This window comes from Bombina bombina, chromosome 6 (genome assembly GCF_027579735.1).
Source record: "Bombina bombina isolate aBomBom1 chromosome 6, aBomBom1.pri, whole genome shotgun sequence".
In the NCBI taxonomy this organism is placed as follows: Eukaryota; Metazoa; Chordata; class Amphibia; order Anura; family Bombinatoridae; genus Bombina; species Bombina bombina.
This window is the reverse complement of record NC_069504.1, coordinates 1,030,792,345-1,030,806,588: the sequence shown is the minus strand read 5'-3', so window position 1 is coordinate 1,030,806,588 and position 14,244 is coordinate 1,030,792,345. Positions and strand designations below refer to the sequence as shown.

General features: G+C 42.0%; 1 protein-coding gene across 1 annotated transcript in view; it reads left to right on the top strand.

Annotated features, from left to right (window-relative positions):
* The window catches only part of POLR3B (RNA polymerase III subunit B), a 791,018-nt gene extending 777,254 nt beyond the window's left edge, over nucleotides 1–13,764 (top strand). Inside the window, exons 24-26 of the mRNA XM_053719663.1 lie at nucleotides 2,044–2,157; nucleotides 2,965–3,138; nucleotides 13,464–13,764. Coding sequence (XP_053575638.1) covers nucleotides 2,044–2,157; nucleotides 2,965–3,138; nucleotides 13,464–13,593 — 418 coding nt within the window. The 3' untranslated portion in view covers nucleotides 13,594–13,764. The remainder of the gene's footprint in view (nucleotides 1–2,043; nucleotides 2,158–2,964; nucleotides 3,139–13,463) is intronic.
* Nucleotides 13,765–14,244: the final 480 nt, after the last annotated feature.

The following is a 14,244-nucleotide window of genomic DNA, read 5'->3' as shown; positions in this document are numbered from 1 at the left end:
ATTGCTAAAGGTGTAGTGGCGGCAGTTGTTTTTTTGAACCTCTGTACCCCTTGTATCTCTCTTCCCTTTTCCTTATCCTCGGCTTAACTACTGGAGGGTAGGGGAAGTTAGAGGGATATTTATAGTCTTGTTTGGGGTGTCTTTGCCACCTCCTGGTTGCTAGGTCGAGTAATTACCATAGGTAAAGAATGTTCTTGTGGACTCTCACAAGAAATAGAGATACAAGGGGTACAGAAGTGCAAAAAAACAACTGCCGCCACTACACCTTTAGCAATCGGGCGGGGTCGTGGACTCTCATTGCCAATAAGGAAATTAATTAATCAGGTAAGCATAAATGTTATGTTGCGCGTGTGCTATCCTCATATTGAAAGCAAAAAATGTGTTCTTTTTTTGTTTAATCTAAAAGATGCATTTGTATAATGTGTTAGCTCAGCTACATATGGTATGGTCTACTTTTTTTGTCCAACTTTTATAAATTAAATTAAAATTAATTATAAATTAAAACTTGGACATATATAGCTCAATTAAAGGGACACTAAACCCAATTTTTTTCTTTCATGATTCAGATAGAGCATGCAATTTTAAGCAACTTTCTAAATTACTCCTATTATCAATTTTTCTTCGTTCTCTTGCTATCTTTATTTAAAAAGCAGGAATATGATGCATAGGAGCCGGCCCATTTTTGGTTGAGAACCTGGGTTATGCTTGCTTATTTGTGGGTAAATGTAAGCCTCCAATATGCAAGCGCTATCCATGGTGCTGAACCTAAAATGGGCTGGCTGCTAAGATTTACATTCCTGCTTTTAAAATAAAGATAGCAAGAGAACGAAGAAAAATTGATAATAGGAGTAAATTAGAAAGTTGCTTAAAATTGCATGCTCTATCTGAATCATGAAATAAAAAATTTGGGTTCGGTATCCCTTTATGTATATGCTTCTGAATTGTTTTGTTTTTTTGTTTTTTTTTAAAGTTATACTGACTTGAATCTTAATAGGGAGATTACAGATGGTAGGACTCATTTCATCCCTAGGAAGCCAGGTGTTAGCATTAGTCCCTTTGCAGAAAGATTTCTTAAAAATGTCCCAAGCTATGCCCAGAAAAACATTATGCTCGCTATTTTTTTTTTTTTATTATTCCAGTTTTATTAATAAAAACATTTGCAATGGTACAAAGATAAAACCGTACAAATACAAAACAAGCAATTGGTCAGTCAAAAGAGGACCCCTTTCCATGATATTTAACAAACACTAAAATTTTAAACACAACTTAAAAAGTATTACAAGATTACAAAAAAGAGAAAAAAGTTAGACATTTCACACTCTCCATAGATATTCACGGAATACACCTATGAATAATTTTAAAAGTCTATCAGAGATTATCATTATCTGAGCTAAAAGGCTTATTCTTTCCAAGATCTCTGGGGTCTAGTGAATTAAAGTTGTTGGGCTTTGTTTTGTTGTGTTTTGGTTTGGTTTTTTGTTTTTTAAATAAATTTATTTCAACATCTTATATATTTGGATGATTTCTCCTGTTTGGGCAGTTTTCAGGTTAAAGACCCTCATTTTACTCACTTCTGCTCTGGTGCCAGGTCAGTTCTTGCTTTCAGTAGCGCTGATGGATACCTACCTTTTTGTTTCAGGTTCATCAGGTTTGCTGTGGGACACTGACTTTTTGATTTTAGTCAGCCCACGGTTTTAAATATCTGTACATCTATACATGTATTGGCGCTCACAAGAAAGTGATAGTATTTGTAAGAAGGGGAGTCTACCATGAAGTCTTCTGGGGTGTCTATCACAGCAAATAACTAAATATGACACCACTTCATATATGAAAAATAAGTTTATCATAATTACATTTTATTAATGAATGATACATAACTAAATTAATTCACATATATCCAACAACTGCATTTATAAGCATTTTAGATTAAATGTGTTTAATTATATGTGCTATTTGTTTACAATGCTAATGGTATCTATACACTTTCCTGAATTAGTTTGTAGCATGTAACTTCTTATTTGTTTTGTTTTTTCTGTATTGTAGAGAACCTTTGGAAGCCTATATTTATTTTGGGCCTGTATACTATCAGAAACTGAAGCACATGGTATTAGATAAGATGCATGCTCGAGCTCGAGGTCCTAGAGCTGTGCTTACAAGGTAAGTTTTTTTTAACCTAATGCTCAAAGTAGAAATCTTGGTATTGTGAGTTTATCTAGCAGCTTGCAGGTGTTAGTAAGAGATGCAATGTGGATTTTTTACCCATGATACCCAAACTACTTAGCGCAAACCCTTGTTCAACATGCAACCTTATCAGTCGAGGTCGGTGCTTAACATCCTTGTTTAGGACATATTTAACCTAAATTGCTTTCTTCCTCCTATAATGTTATATTCTGGAAGCAGTGTATGCTTTCAAAGCAGAGCTAAATGTAGTAATAATTTTGCTTGGTCATAGGTTGTTTATTCAGAATCATTAATTATCTTACCGTATTTACACATACACAGCCAGCATAGGACTTCCACACCCATCAGCTGAAGAGATAGTGACTTCTATGATAGTAATTTAGTTGTTGATGTAATTGTTTTTGGAACTGACACTTGGATTCTTCTATGAGCATTTTAGAGTGGCGTGCTAAAGTAAAATTTATTTTTGTATTCCTTTTAATTTTGTTTTTTTAAATGGTATCTTTACCAATATTGGTTAAAGTTTTAGTGTCTGCTAGACCTTTAAAGGCTTGAGTTTGTTGTCCTGCTCTAGTATTTTCTGAAAGAAAAAGAAAAACTAGATTTACATGAACTGTATACATATTAACTAAACTGCTCTGTCCTTTACCTCTTTTTGCTACAATGAAAAACATGCTTACCTGCATCTATACATAATAAGATTTATATGTAGATAGAGAGATCTAAAAACAAAAAAAACATATAGAAAATATTCCTCAACGCTTTGTTCCTTTATTCCAATAGACAGCCCACAGAAGGACGATCTCGAGATGGTGGCCTGCGTCTCGGAGAGATGGAGCGTGACTGTTTGATTGGTTATGGGGCTAGCATGTTGTTGCTAGAGAGGTTGATGATTTCCAGTGATGCCTTTGAAGTTGATGTTTGTGGTCAATGTGGGCTACTTGGTTATTCTGGCTGGTAAGTTGTCTTTTGTTATCCATAAAATAGATTTCAAATGGTCTTTTAATATCTTCCATAAATGTGGTTTAAGTGTAACAAAAGCCCACAAAGTTCTCTGTTTCAATAGCACGTTTTCCATCTAAAGGGGAGGAGAGTCCACGGCTTCATTCATTACTTTTGGGAATAAAGAACCTGGCCACCAGGAGGAGGCAAAGACACCCCAGCCAAAGGCTTAAATACCTCCCCCACTCCCCTCATCCCCCAGTCATTCTTTGCCTTTCGTCACAGGAGATCATTCGAGGGCTTTTCTTTTATTGCTCCAATCTCACGGTTGGAGGATCAACTCAGGAAAGAGTTCCCTGGTTCCCAGCAATAGGGTGGAGTTCCTGGGCACGATAATAGACTCTATGTCCATGAAAATATTTCTCACAGAGCAACGACGCAGGAAGATTGCGTCCACTTGTCTTGCCCTTCAGTCCTCCTCCAGCCCTTCGGTGGCTCAGTGTATGGAGATGATCGGGTTCATGGTTTCCAGCATAGATGTCATCCCTTTCACCAGGTTCCATCTCAGACCTCTTCAGTTGTGCATGTTGAGACAGTGGAACGGGGATCATTCAGATCTATCACATCGGATATCCATGGATGCTCGGACCAGGGACTCCCTCTGTTGGTGGATCCGTCCAGAGCATCTGTCCCTGGTGACCTCCTTCTTGAGACCGTCCTGTGAGATTGTGACCATGGACGTGAGTCTGGCTGGATGGGGAGCTGTTTGGGGTGCCAGAATGGCACAAGGAAAATGGTCTCGAGAGGAGTCTCTCCTTCCGATAAATATTCTGAAACTTTGAAAGCGTGGCCTCTTCTTGGGTCGTTCAGCTTCATCAGATTCCCGACCGACAACATTACATCGGTGGCTTACATCAACCATCAGGGGGGTTACGAGGAGCTCCCTAGCAATGAGGGAGGTGTCTCGGATTTTGGAGTGGGCGGAGTCCCACAACTGCTTGCTCTCAGTGATCCACATTCCAGGTGTGGACAACTGGGAAGCGGACTTTCTCAGCAGGCAATCCTTCGATCTGGGGGAATGGTCTCTTCACCCCGAAGTGTTTGCGGAGATTTGTCTCAGATGGGGAACGCCGGAGATAGATCTCATGGCGTCCAGACTCAATTGCAAGCTACCCCGATACGGGTCGAGGTTGAGGGATCCCCAGGCAGAGCTGATAGATGCCTTAGTGGTGCCTTGGGGATTCAGCCTAGCTTACATTTTTCCACTGTTACCACTTCTACCTCGTGTAGTGGCACGCATCAAGCAGGAGCGAGCTTCGGCCATCCTGATTGCTTCATTGGGGCCGCGGAGGACGTGGTTTGCGGATCTGGTGGGGATGTCATCCTCTCCGCCATGGAAGTTACCCTGTCGCAGGGATGTGCTGGAACAGGGTCCCTTTCAACATCAAAATCTCGTTTCTCTGAGACTGACTGCGTGGAGATTGAACGCTTAGTCTTAGCCAAGAGAGGTTTTTCTGAAAGTGTGATTGACACACTAGTTCAGGCAAGGAAGCCAGTCACTCGTCGCATCTACCATAAGGTGTGGAGGACTTACTTGTCCTGGTGTGAGAAGCACAGATATCCTTGGCACAAGGTGAAGGTATCCAGTATTCTGTCTTTTCTCCAAGAAGGTTTGGAGAAGGGTCTTGCCGCCAGTTCCTTAAAGGGACAGATTTCTGCATTATACGTTTTGTTGCACAGGAGACTCGCCGAGTTTTCTGACATTCAATCTTTTGTTCAGGCTCTGTCTAGAATCAGGCCTGTCTTTAGGCAGTCTGCTCCTCCATGGAGCTTAAACTTGGTCTTTAACGTATTGCAGAGGGTTCCAATTGAGCCTATGCATTCTATTGACATTAAAATTCTGTCTTGCAAGGTTCTCTTCCTGTTAGCTATTGCATTGGCACACCGAGTATCTGAGCTGGCTGCCTTGCAATTCGAGTCTCCTTATCTGGTTTTTCATGCTGATAAGGCTGTTCTTCGCACCGGTTTGGGGTTTCTTCCCAAGGTGGTGTCTAACCATAACATCAATCAGGAAATAATTGTTACTTCTTTGTGTCCTAACCCTTCTTCTTCCAAGGAGAGGTTACTTAATAATCTGGATGTGGTTTGTGCCTTGAAGTTCTATCTTCAGGCTACAAAGGATTTCAGACAGTCTACATCTATTTTTGTGGTATATTCCGGGAAGCGCAAGGGGCAGAGGGCCTCTTCTACTTCTTTGTCCTTTTGGTTGAGGAGCTTGATTCGCGTGGCCTATGACACAGCGGAACATAAGCCTCCTCAGAGGATCACGGCTCATTCTACTAGAGCTGTGGCTTCGTCTTGGGCCTTCAAGAATGATGCCCCTATGGAGCAGATTTGTAAGGCGGCTACCTGGTTCTCCTTACACACTTTAACAAAGTTTTATAAATTTGAAGTTTTTGCCTCTGCGGAAGCTGTTTTTTGGAGAAACGTTTTACAGGCTGTGGAGCCCTCAGATTAGGGTCCGCCTTTTCACCCTCCCGGTTTCATTCAGTGTCCTCTAAAGCTTGGGTATATGTTTCCCAAAAGTAATGAATGAAGCCGTGGACTCTCCTCCCCTTTAGATAGAAAACATAAATTATGCTTACCTGATCATTTTATTTCCATCGTGGGGAGGAGAGTCCACGGCTCCCGCCCGTAACTCCGGTGGGCGGACCTAAATTTAATTTATCTTCTGGCACCATTTATACCCTGATATTTCTCCTACTGTTCCTTGTTCCCTTGGCAGAATGACTGGGGGATGAGGGGAGTGGGGGAGGTATTTAAGTCTTTGGCTGGGGTGTCTTTGCCTCCTCCTGGTGGCCAGGTTCTTTATTCCCAAACGTAATGAATGAAGCCGTGGACTCTCCTCCCCGCGATGGAAATAAAATTATCCGATTATGTTTTTTTGGGAGGGTTTTAAATCTTGGCTCACTCTGGACTAATATTGACCTGTAAATAACCCACTCCCATTGGAGGGGACAGCAAAACTATACCCATCCACTTTATCTAGGTTTAACTAAGGAGTCCTTACCTCACTCTAAATCCCTTCTGTACATAGCTAAGGGACTTCCTCTTTATTATCTTAACCTGACCTGGGGCATATACTGGTTGAGTCCCTCAGGACATGTTTGGCCTCATCTTATATGCCAAGGCTTTGGTGTGTTTGGGGGGGGGGGACAGTTGTTCCACTGTTCCCTCCTTCCCCGTCTGGCAACATTGCAGTTCTTTGTTCACCGATCATATGACTAAAGTATGCTTCCTATTCCATTCTTCCTGTTTAGTTTCATTGGGATTAACTTTAATAAGGGTGTGTGCCTTGTCTACTCTTAAAGTGGCAGTAAACTTAATTTATTTATTCTGCATATCTATTATCCTTATGTAAATAATCTGTTAGCTCGATATTAGGTATATCACATTCTGCTAAATCTAGATCTTCTTATTTTTTACACACCGTTCTGATTCCCCCTGCCTACCCTGACCTGGGTTCATTTTTGTTCTCCTGCTTTATTTTTATAAGGATCCAATATAGCCAATAAAAATTATGCTGCCTGCCCCTTTCCTCTGAATCTGAGTGCCTTTACATTGCTCTCAATCATACTAGGTGTACTAGGCACAATAAATGGTATAGATCTGTAGCAGCGGGGGGAGGTCAAGTTTAGTGTGCATGTGCGCTATGTTCTCAGGAATATTGTGCAGATAGACTGAATGAACCCCCTCTGTAGCGCTGCAGAGATGGTTATCAATAGGTTAAGGCACCGTCAGCATTGAAAATAAAAAAAGTTCCATCAGATGGGGGCCGCCTTGGGGCCAGTACAGTTTGGCTATTTGCAGATAAATAAAAAGTTTCAGCATTTCGTTAAAATTGCTGCTAATTCCTGTCACCTTCCTCAATCGAACCATTAAATGAAAAGAAAAAAAAATCAGGTTTATTGTACCTTTAATGTGTCTAATATGGAGGAAGGTTAAGTAGAACCTAATTTTGTGGAAATATTTGCTGCTGTTAATGGTTTTATATTTCATTAAACCCTAAATGTGTCTGTCAATATTTGAATAGGCTGGTGGTGGAGATAGGTCACAATGACATATTAAACCATAGCAAACGTTTCCTATTTCTCTTTCTCCAACATTGGTGTGTCCGGTCCACGGCGTCATCCATTACTTGTGGGAAATGTTCTCCCCCACAGGGAAAGGCAAGGAGAGCACACAGCAAGAGCTGTCCATATAGCTCCCCCTCTGGCTCCGCCCCCTAGTCATTCTCCTTGCCGCTCTGAACAAGTAGCATCTACCACGGGGATGGCGAGGAGTTTGTGGTGTTAGTTGTAGTTTTATATTCTTCTATCAAGAGTTTGTTATTTTAAAATAGTGCTGGCTTGTACTATTTACTCTATAACAGAAAAGTGATGAAGATTTCTGTTTAAGAGGGCTATGATTTTAGCACAAGTAACTAAAATCCATTACTGTTACCACGCAGGACTGTTGAAACAAGAGAACTTTAGTTGGGGGTAACAGTTTGCAGACTCATCTGCTTCAGGTATGACTAGTCTCCTTCTAACAACACAGGCTAATGCTAGATGACAGTCATTTTTCCCCTCAGGGGAAACGTTAAGCCATTTTTCTTTCATCTCAGCAAAAAAGATAACAGGCTTCCCCTTTTTGTTTTTTATGCTGGTAGACACTGTTAGGGGCTAAATCGATTGGTTTTTATTACAATATTATACCATTTGAAATATTTTATAAGCTCACATACACTTGGGAACGTTTTTTATTGATCTGGCTTGTTTTAGACACCTAAATCTAGTCAGGAAGGCCCCTTCACTCTAGTGTGCTGAGGGAGGAAGCCTCATTTTGGCACTTCAGCTGTGCAGTTGAATTTCAAGGCAGTGCATGCAGATTCATGTGAGAGGGTCCTGTGGTTCAGAAAGTGACTCCAAAAGGCTTTTTTTCTGTGAATGGTGACCCCTAAGGAAGGTAAAAAGCTGCAGCAAGGCTGTAGCTGGGATTGTGGTGTGTAAAAACGGTTAAATCCAACAATTGGCTCTTGTTTTAAGAGCTAGAGTCTCCATATTTGCTGTGCAATACTTTCTGAGCATTAAGACACTGGGGTCCAAATTTCAGAAAAATCGGATATTGCCTTCATAGTTTTTTGAACATTCAGAAATAAATGTGTCATTTTATTATTTAAAGAGACAGTAACGTTTTTGTTTAAAATCGTTTTTATTGCATTGTTTGCCTGCCTAAATCTGTTTAACATGTCTGTTCCATCAGATAACCTATGTTCTGTGTGTATAGAGACAAATGTGGTTCCCCCTTCGAGTGTTTGTGATAATTGCGCCATAGCGTCCAAACAAAATCAGGACAGCTCTGTTATTTTTCATAATGTTACCCAAGATGATTTATCTAATGAAGGTAGTGGGGATAGCTCTACATCCTCTCCTTCTGTGTCTACACCAGCTTTGCCCGCGCAGGCGACACCTAGCGCGCCAGTGCTTATTTCTATGCAACAATTATCAGCAGTAGTGGATAATTCTATAGCAAATCTTTTATCCAAACTGCCAGTTTTTCAGAGAAAGCGTGATTGTTCAGTTTTAAATACAGATAAAAAGGATGAACAATCAGACGCTGACGATGCCTTATCTATTTTACCCTCACATCAATCGGAATTGGCTGTGAGGGAAGGGCTGTCTGAGGGTGAAATTTCAGACTCAGGAAAAATTTCTCAACAGGCAGAACCTGATCTAGTGGCATTTAAGTTTAAGCTAGAACATCTCCGCGCTTTGCTTAAGGAGGTATTAGCTACTCTGGATGACTGTGATTCCATGGTAGTACCAGAGAAGTTGTGCAAATTGGACAAATTTTTAGAGGTCCCAGTGCACGACGACGCTTTTCCAATACCTAAGAGGGTAGCGAACATAGTGGAAAAGGATTGGGAGAAGCCAGGTGTACCCTTTGCCCCACCTCCTATATTTAAGAAAATGTTTCCCATAGTAGACCCTAGAAGGGACGCATGGCAAACGGTCCCGAAGGTTGAGGGAGCTGTTTCACCACTAGCAAACAACTATTCCTATAGAGGACAGCTGCGCTTTCAAAGATCCTATGGATAAAAAATTGGAAGGATTGCTTAAAAAGATTTTTGTTCAGCAAGGGTTCATCCTTCAACCAGCTACGTGTGTTATTACTGTCACTTCAGCGGCGTCCTTTTGGTTCGAAGAACTAGAAAGGTCGCTCCAGAAAGAGACTTCTTATGAAGAAGTCATGGACAGAATTCACGCATTAAAGTTAGCTAATTCCTTTATATTGGATGCCGCCTTTCAAATAACGAAATTGGCGGCGAAAAACTCAGGTTTTGCTATAGTAGCGCGGAGGGCGCTTTGGCTAAAATCCTGGTTGGCAGATGTGTCGTCCAAGACTAAGTTACTGAATATTCCTTTCAAGGGTAAGACCCTTTTTGGGCCGGAATTGAAGGAAATTATTTCAGACATAACTGGGGGTAAGGGCCATGCCCTCCCACAGGATAGGCCTTTTAAGGCTAAGAACAAGTCTAATTTTCGTTCCTTTCGCAATTTCAGGAACGGACCGGCTAATAACTCCACTGCCGCTAGACAAGAAGGTAACGCGGCCCAGCCCAAACCCGCTTGGAAGCCCATGCAAGGCTGGAACAAGGGTAAACAAACCAAGAAACCTGCTGCTGCTACCAAGACAGCATGAAGGGGTAGCCCCCGATCCGGGACCGGATCTGGTAGGGGGCAGACTATCTCTCTTCGCTCAGGCTTGGGCAAGAGATGTTCTGGATCCCTGGGCACTAGAGATAGTTTCCAAGGGATACCTGTTAGAATTCAAGGGACTTCCTCCAAAGGGAAGGTTCCACCTGTCTCGCTTATCTTCAGACCAGATAAAGAAACAGGCATTCTTACATTGTGTAAGAGACCTATCAAAGATGGGAGTGATAAACCCAGTCCCCTCCGGGGAACAAGGTCTAGGGTTTTACTCAAACCTGTTTGTGGTTCCCAAAAAAGAGGGAACTTTCAGGCCAATTCTGGATTTAAAGATATTAAACAAGTTCCTCAGAGTTCCATCCTTCAAGATGGAAACCATTCGGACAATCTTACCAACAATCCAGCAGGGTCAATTTTTGACTACCGTGGATCTAAAGGATGCGTATCTGCATATCCCAATCCACAAATCTCATCATCGGTTCCTGAGGTTCGCCTTTCTGGACAAACATTACCAGTTTGTGGCTCTTCCATTCGGTTTAGCCACCGCTCCCAGAATTTTCACAAAGGTGCTAGGGTCCCTTCTAGCGGTCCTAAGACCGAGGGGCATCGCTGTAGCACCTTATCTAGACGACATCCTAATCCAAGCGTCGTCTCTTTCCAAAGCGAGGGCTCATACAGACATTGTGTTGGCTTTTCTCAGATCTCACGGGTGGAAAGTGAACATAGAAAAAAGTTCACTGTCACCGTCCACAAGGGTTCCTTTTCTGGGAACAATAATAGATTCTGTGGAAATGAAGATCTTTCTCACAGACGTCAGAAAGACAAAACTTCTAAAAGCTTGTCAAGTTCTTCACTCTATTCCTCAACCCTCCATAGCTCAATGCATGGAAGTAATAGGACTAATGGTCGCAGCAATGGATGTGGTTCCTTTTGCTCGAATTCATCTAAGACCATTACAGCTGTGCATGCTCAATCAGTGGAATGGGGACTATACAGACTTGTCTCCCCAAATTCAAGTAGACCAGGTAACCAGGGACTCACTTCTCTGGTGGTTGACCCAGGATCACCTGTCTCAGGGAATGAGTTTCCGCATACCGGAGTGGGTCATCGTCACGACCGACGCCAGCCTCTTGGGGTGGGGCGCGGTCTGGGACTCTTTGAAAGCTCAGGGCCTATGGTCGCGGGAAGAGTCGCTTCTCCCGATAAACATTTTGGAACTAAGAGCTATATTCAATGCCCTCCTGGCTTGGCCTCAGCTTGCGGAAGTCAGGTTCATAAGATTTCAGTCGGACAACATAACGACTGTTGCGTACATCAATCATCAGGGGGGAACAAAGAGTTCCCTAGCGATGAAGGAAGTAACCAAGATAATCCAATGGGCAGAGAATCACTCCTGCCATCTATCTGCTATTCACATCCCAGGAGTAGACAACTGGGAGGTGGACTATTTGAGTCGTCAGACTTTCCATCCGGGGGAGTGGGAACTCCATCCGGAGGTCTTTGCTCAGTTAACCCAATTATGGGGCATTCCAGACATGGATCTAATGGCGTCCCGTCAGAACTTCAAGATTCCTTGCTACGGGTCCAGATCCAGGGATCCCAAGGCGACTCTAGTGGATGCATTAGTGGCGCCTTGGTCGTTCAACCTAGCATATGTGTTTCCACCGTTTCCTCTCCTCCCCAGGCTCATAGCCAGGATCAAACAGGAGAAGGCCTCGGTGATTCTGATAGCTCCTGCGTGGCCACGCAGGACTTGGTATGCAGACCTGGTGAATATGTCATCGGCTCCACCATGGAAGCTACCTTTGAGACAGGACCTTCTAGTACAAGGTCCATTCGAACATCCCAATCTAGTTTCTCTGCAGCTGACTGCTTGGAAATTGAACGCTTGATTTTATCCAAGCGTGGGTTTTCAAATTCTGTGATTGATACTCTGGTCCAAGCCAGAAAACCTGTGACTAGAAAGATTTACCATAAAATATGGAAAAAATATATCTGTTGGTGTGAATCCAAAGGATTCTCCTGGAGTAAGATTAAAATTCCAAAGATTCTCTCCTTTCTCCAAGAAGGTTTGGATAAAGGATTGTCAGCTAGTTCTCTAAAAGGACAGATTTCTGCATTATCCGTCTTCTTGCACAAACGACTGGCAGCTTTGCCAGATGTACAAGCTTTTGTTCAGGCTTTGGTCAGACCCATGACTCCTCCTTGGAGTCTAAATTTAGTTCTTTCAGTTCTTCAAGGGGTTCCGTTTGAACCTTTACATTCCATAGATATTAAGTTACTATCTTGGAAAGTTCTGTTTTTGGTTGCTATATCTTCTGCTAGAAGAGTTTCTGAATTATCTGCTTTGCAGTGTGATCCACCCTATCTAGTGTTCCATTCAGATAAGGTTGTTTTGCGTACTAAGCCTGGTTTACTTCCAAAAGTTGTTTCCAACAAGAACATCAACCAGGAAATAGTTGTTCCTTCTTTGTGTCCGAATCCAGTTTCAAAGAAGGAACGTTTATTACACAATTTAGATGTTGTTCGTGCTTTAAAGTTCTATTTAGAAGCAACAAAAGATTTTAGACAAACCTCATCCTTGTTTGTCGTTTACTCTGGTAAGAGGAGAGGTCAAAAAGCTACTGCTACCTCTCTCTCTTTCTGGCTGAAAAGCATTATCCGCTTGGCTTATGAGACTGCCGGACGGCAGCCTCCTGACCGTATCACAGCTCACTCTACTAGGGCTGTGGCTTCCACATGGGCCTATAAGAACGAGGCTTCTGTTGACCAGATATGTAAGGCAGCGACTTGGTCTTCTCTGCACACTTTTGCCAAATTCTACAAATTTGATATTTTTGCTTCTTCGGAAGCTGTTTTTGGGAGAAAGGTTTTGCAAGCCGTGGTGCCTTCTGTTTAGGTAACCTGATTTGCTCCCTCCCTTCATCCGTGTCCTAAAGCTTTGGTATTGGTTCCCACAAGTAATGGATGACGCCGTGGACCGGACACACCAATGTTGGAGAAAACAGAATTTATGCTTACCTGATAAATTACTTTCTCCAACGGTGTGTCCGGTCCACGGCCCGCCCTGGTTTTTTTTTTTTTTTTAATCAGGTTGAAAAAAAATTCTTTATACACTACAGTCACCACGGCACCCTATAGTTTCTCCTTTTTCTCCTAACCGTCGGTCGAATGACTGGGGGGCGGAGCCAGAGGGGGAGCTATATGGACAGCTCTTGCTGTGTGCTCTCCTTGCCTTTCCCTGTGGGGGAGAACATTTCCCACAAGTAATGGATGACGCCGTGGACCGGACACACCGTTGGAGAAAGTAATTTATCAGGTAAGCATAAATTCTGTTTTTTGCTATTAAATAAATAGCTGAAGCCATTCAAGAAAAAGGAGCACCAGATTTTTTAATTATTTCCCTTAGTATAATCTTTATGCTCGTATTTTTTTTTTTATCCTCCTAATTTACAAGATTGTCTAAGAAATTATTTGCAACAGATGATTCTCTAGCACTTTTGATTTCACAGTACGATCTTACATTTGTACAGTATTGTCATTGTATTGTTAACTATTAATTTCCGTTTCCTTTTTGCTTCTCTCTAGGTGCCATTACTGTAAATCGTCTTGTCACGTTTCATCTTTGAGAATTCCCTACGCCTGCAAACTATTGTTCCAGGAACTTCAGTCTATGAATATTATACCCAGACTTAAATTGTCCAAATATAATGAATAATATTTATTCAAAAAGTGGCCAGATTACTTTAAGGAAAGACAAAACACCTCATTTTAATGTTATATATTTTTGTGTTATACATCCAACTGTTATGGGCTCCTATTGGCTGTTTAAATAAAGTTGATTAATTGAGCCCTATTTCTCCAACATAGGTGTGTCCGGTCCACGGCGTCATCCTTACTTGTGGGATATTCTCTTCCCCAACAGGAAATGGCAAAGAGCCCAGCAAAGCTGGTCACATGATCCCTCCTAGGCTCCGCCTACCCCAGTCATTCTCTTTGCCGTTGTACAGGCAACATCTCCACGGAGATGGCTTAGAGTTTTTTAGTGTTTAACTGTAGTTTTTATTATTCAATCAAGAGTTTGTTATTTTAAAATAGTGCTGGTATGTACTATTTACTCTGAAACAGAAAAGAGATGAAGATTTCTGTTTGTATGAGGAAAATGATTTTAGCAACCGTTACTAAAATCCATGGCTGTTCCACACAGGACTGTTGAGAGGAATTAACTTCAGTTGGGGGAACAGTGAGCAGTCTTTTGCTGCTTGAGCTATGACACATTCTAACAAGACGATGTAATGCTGGAAGCTGTCATTTTCCCTATGGGATCCGGTAAGCCATTTTTATTCAGACAGTAAATAAGGGCTTCACA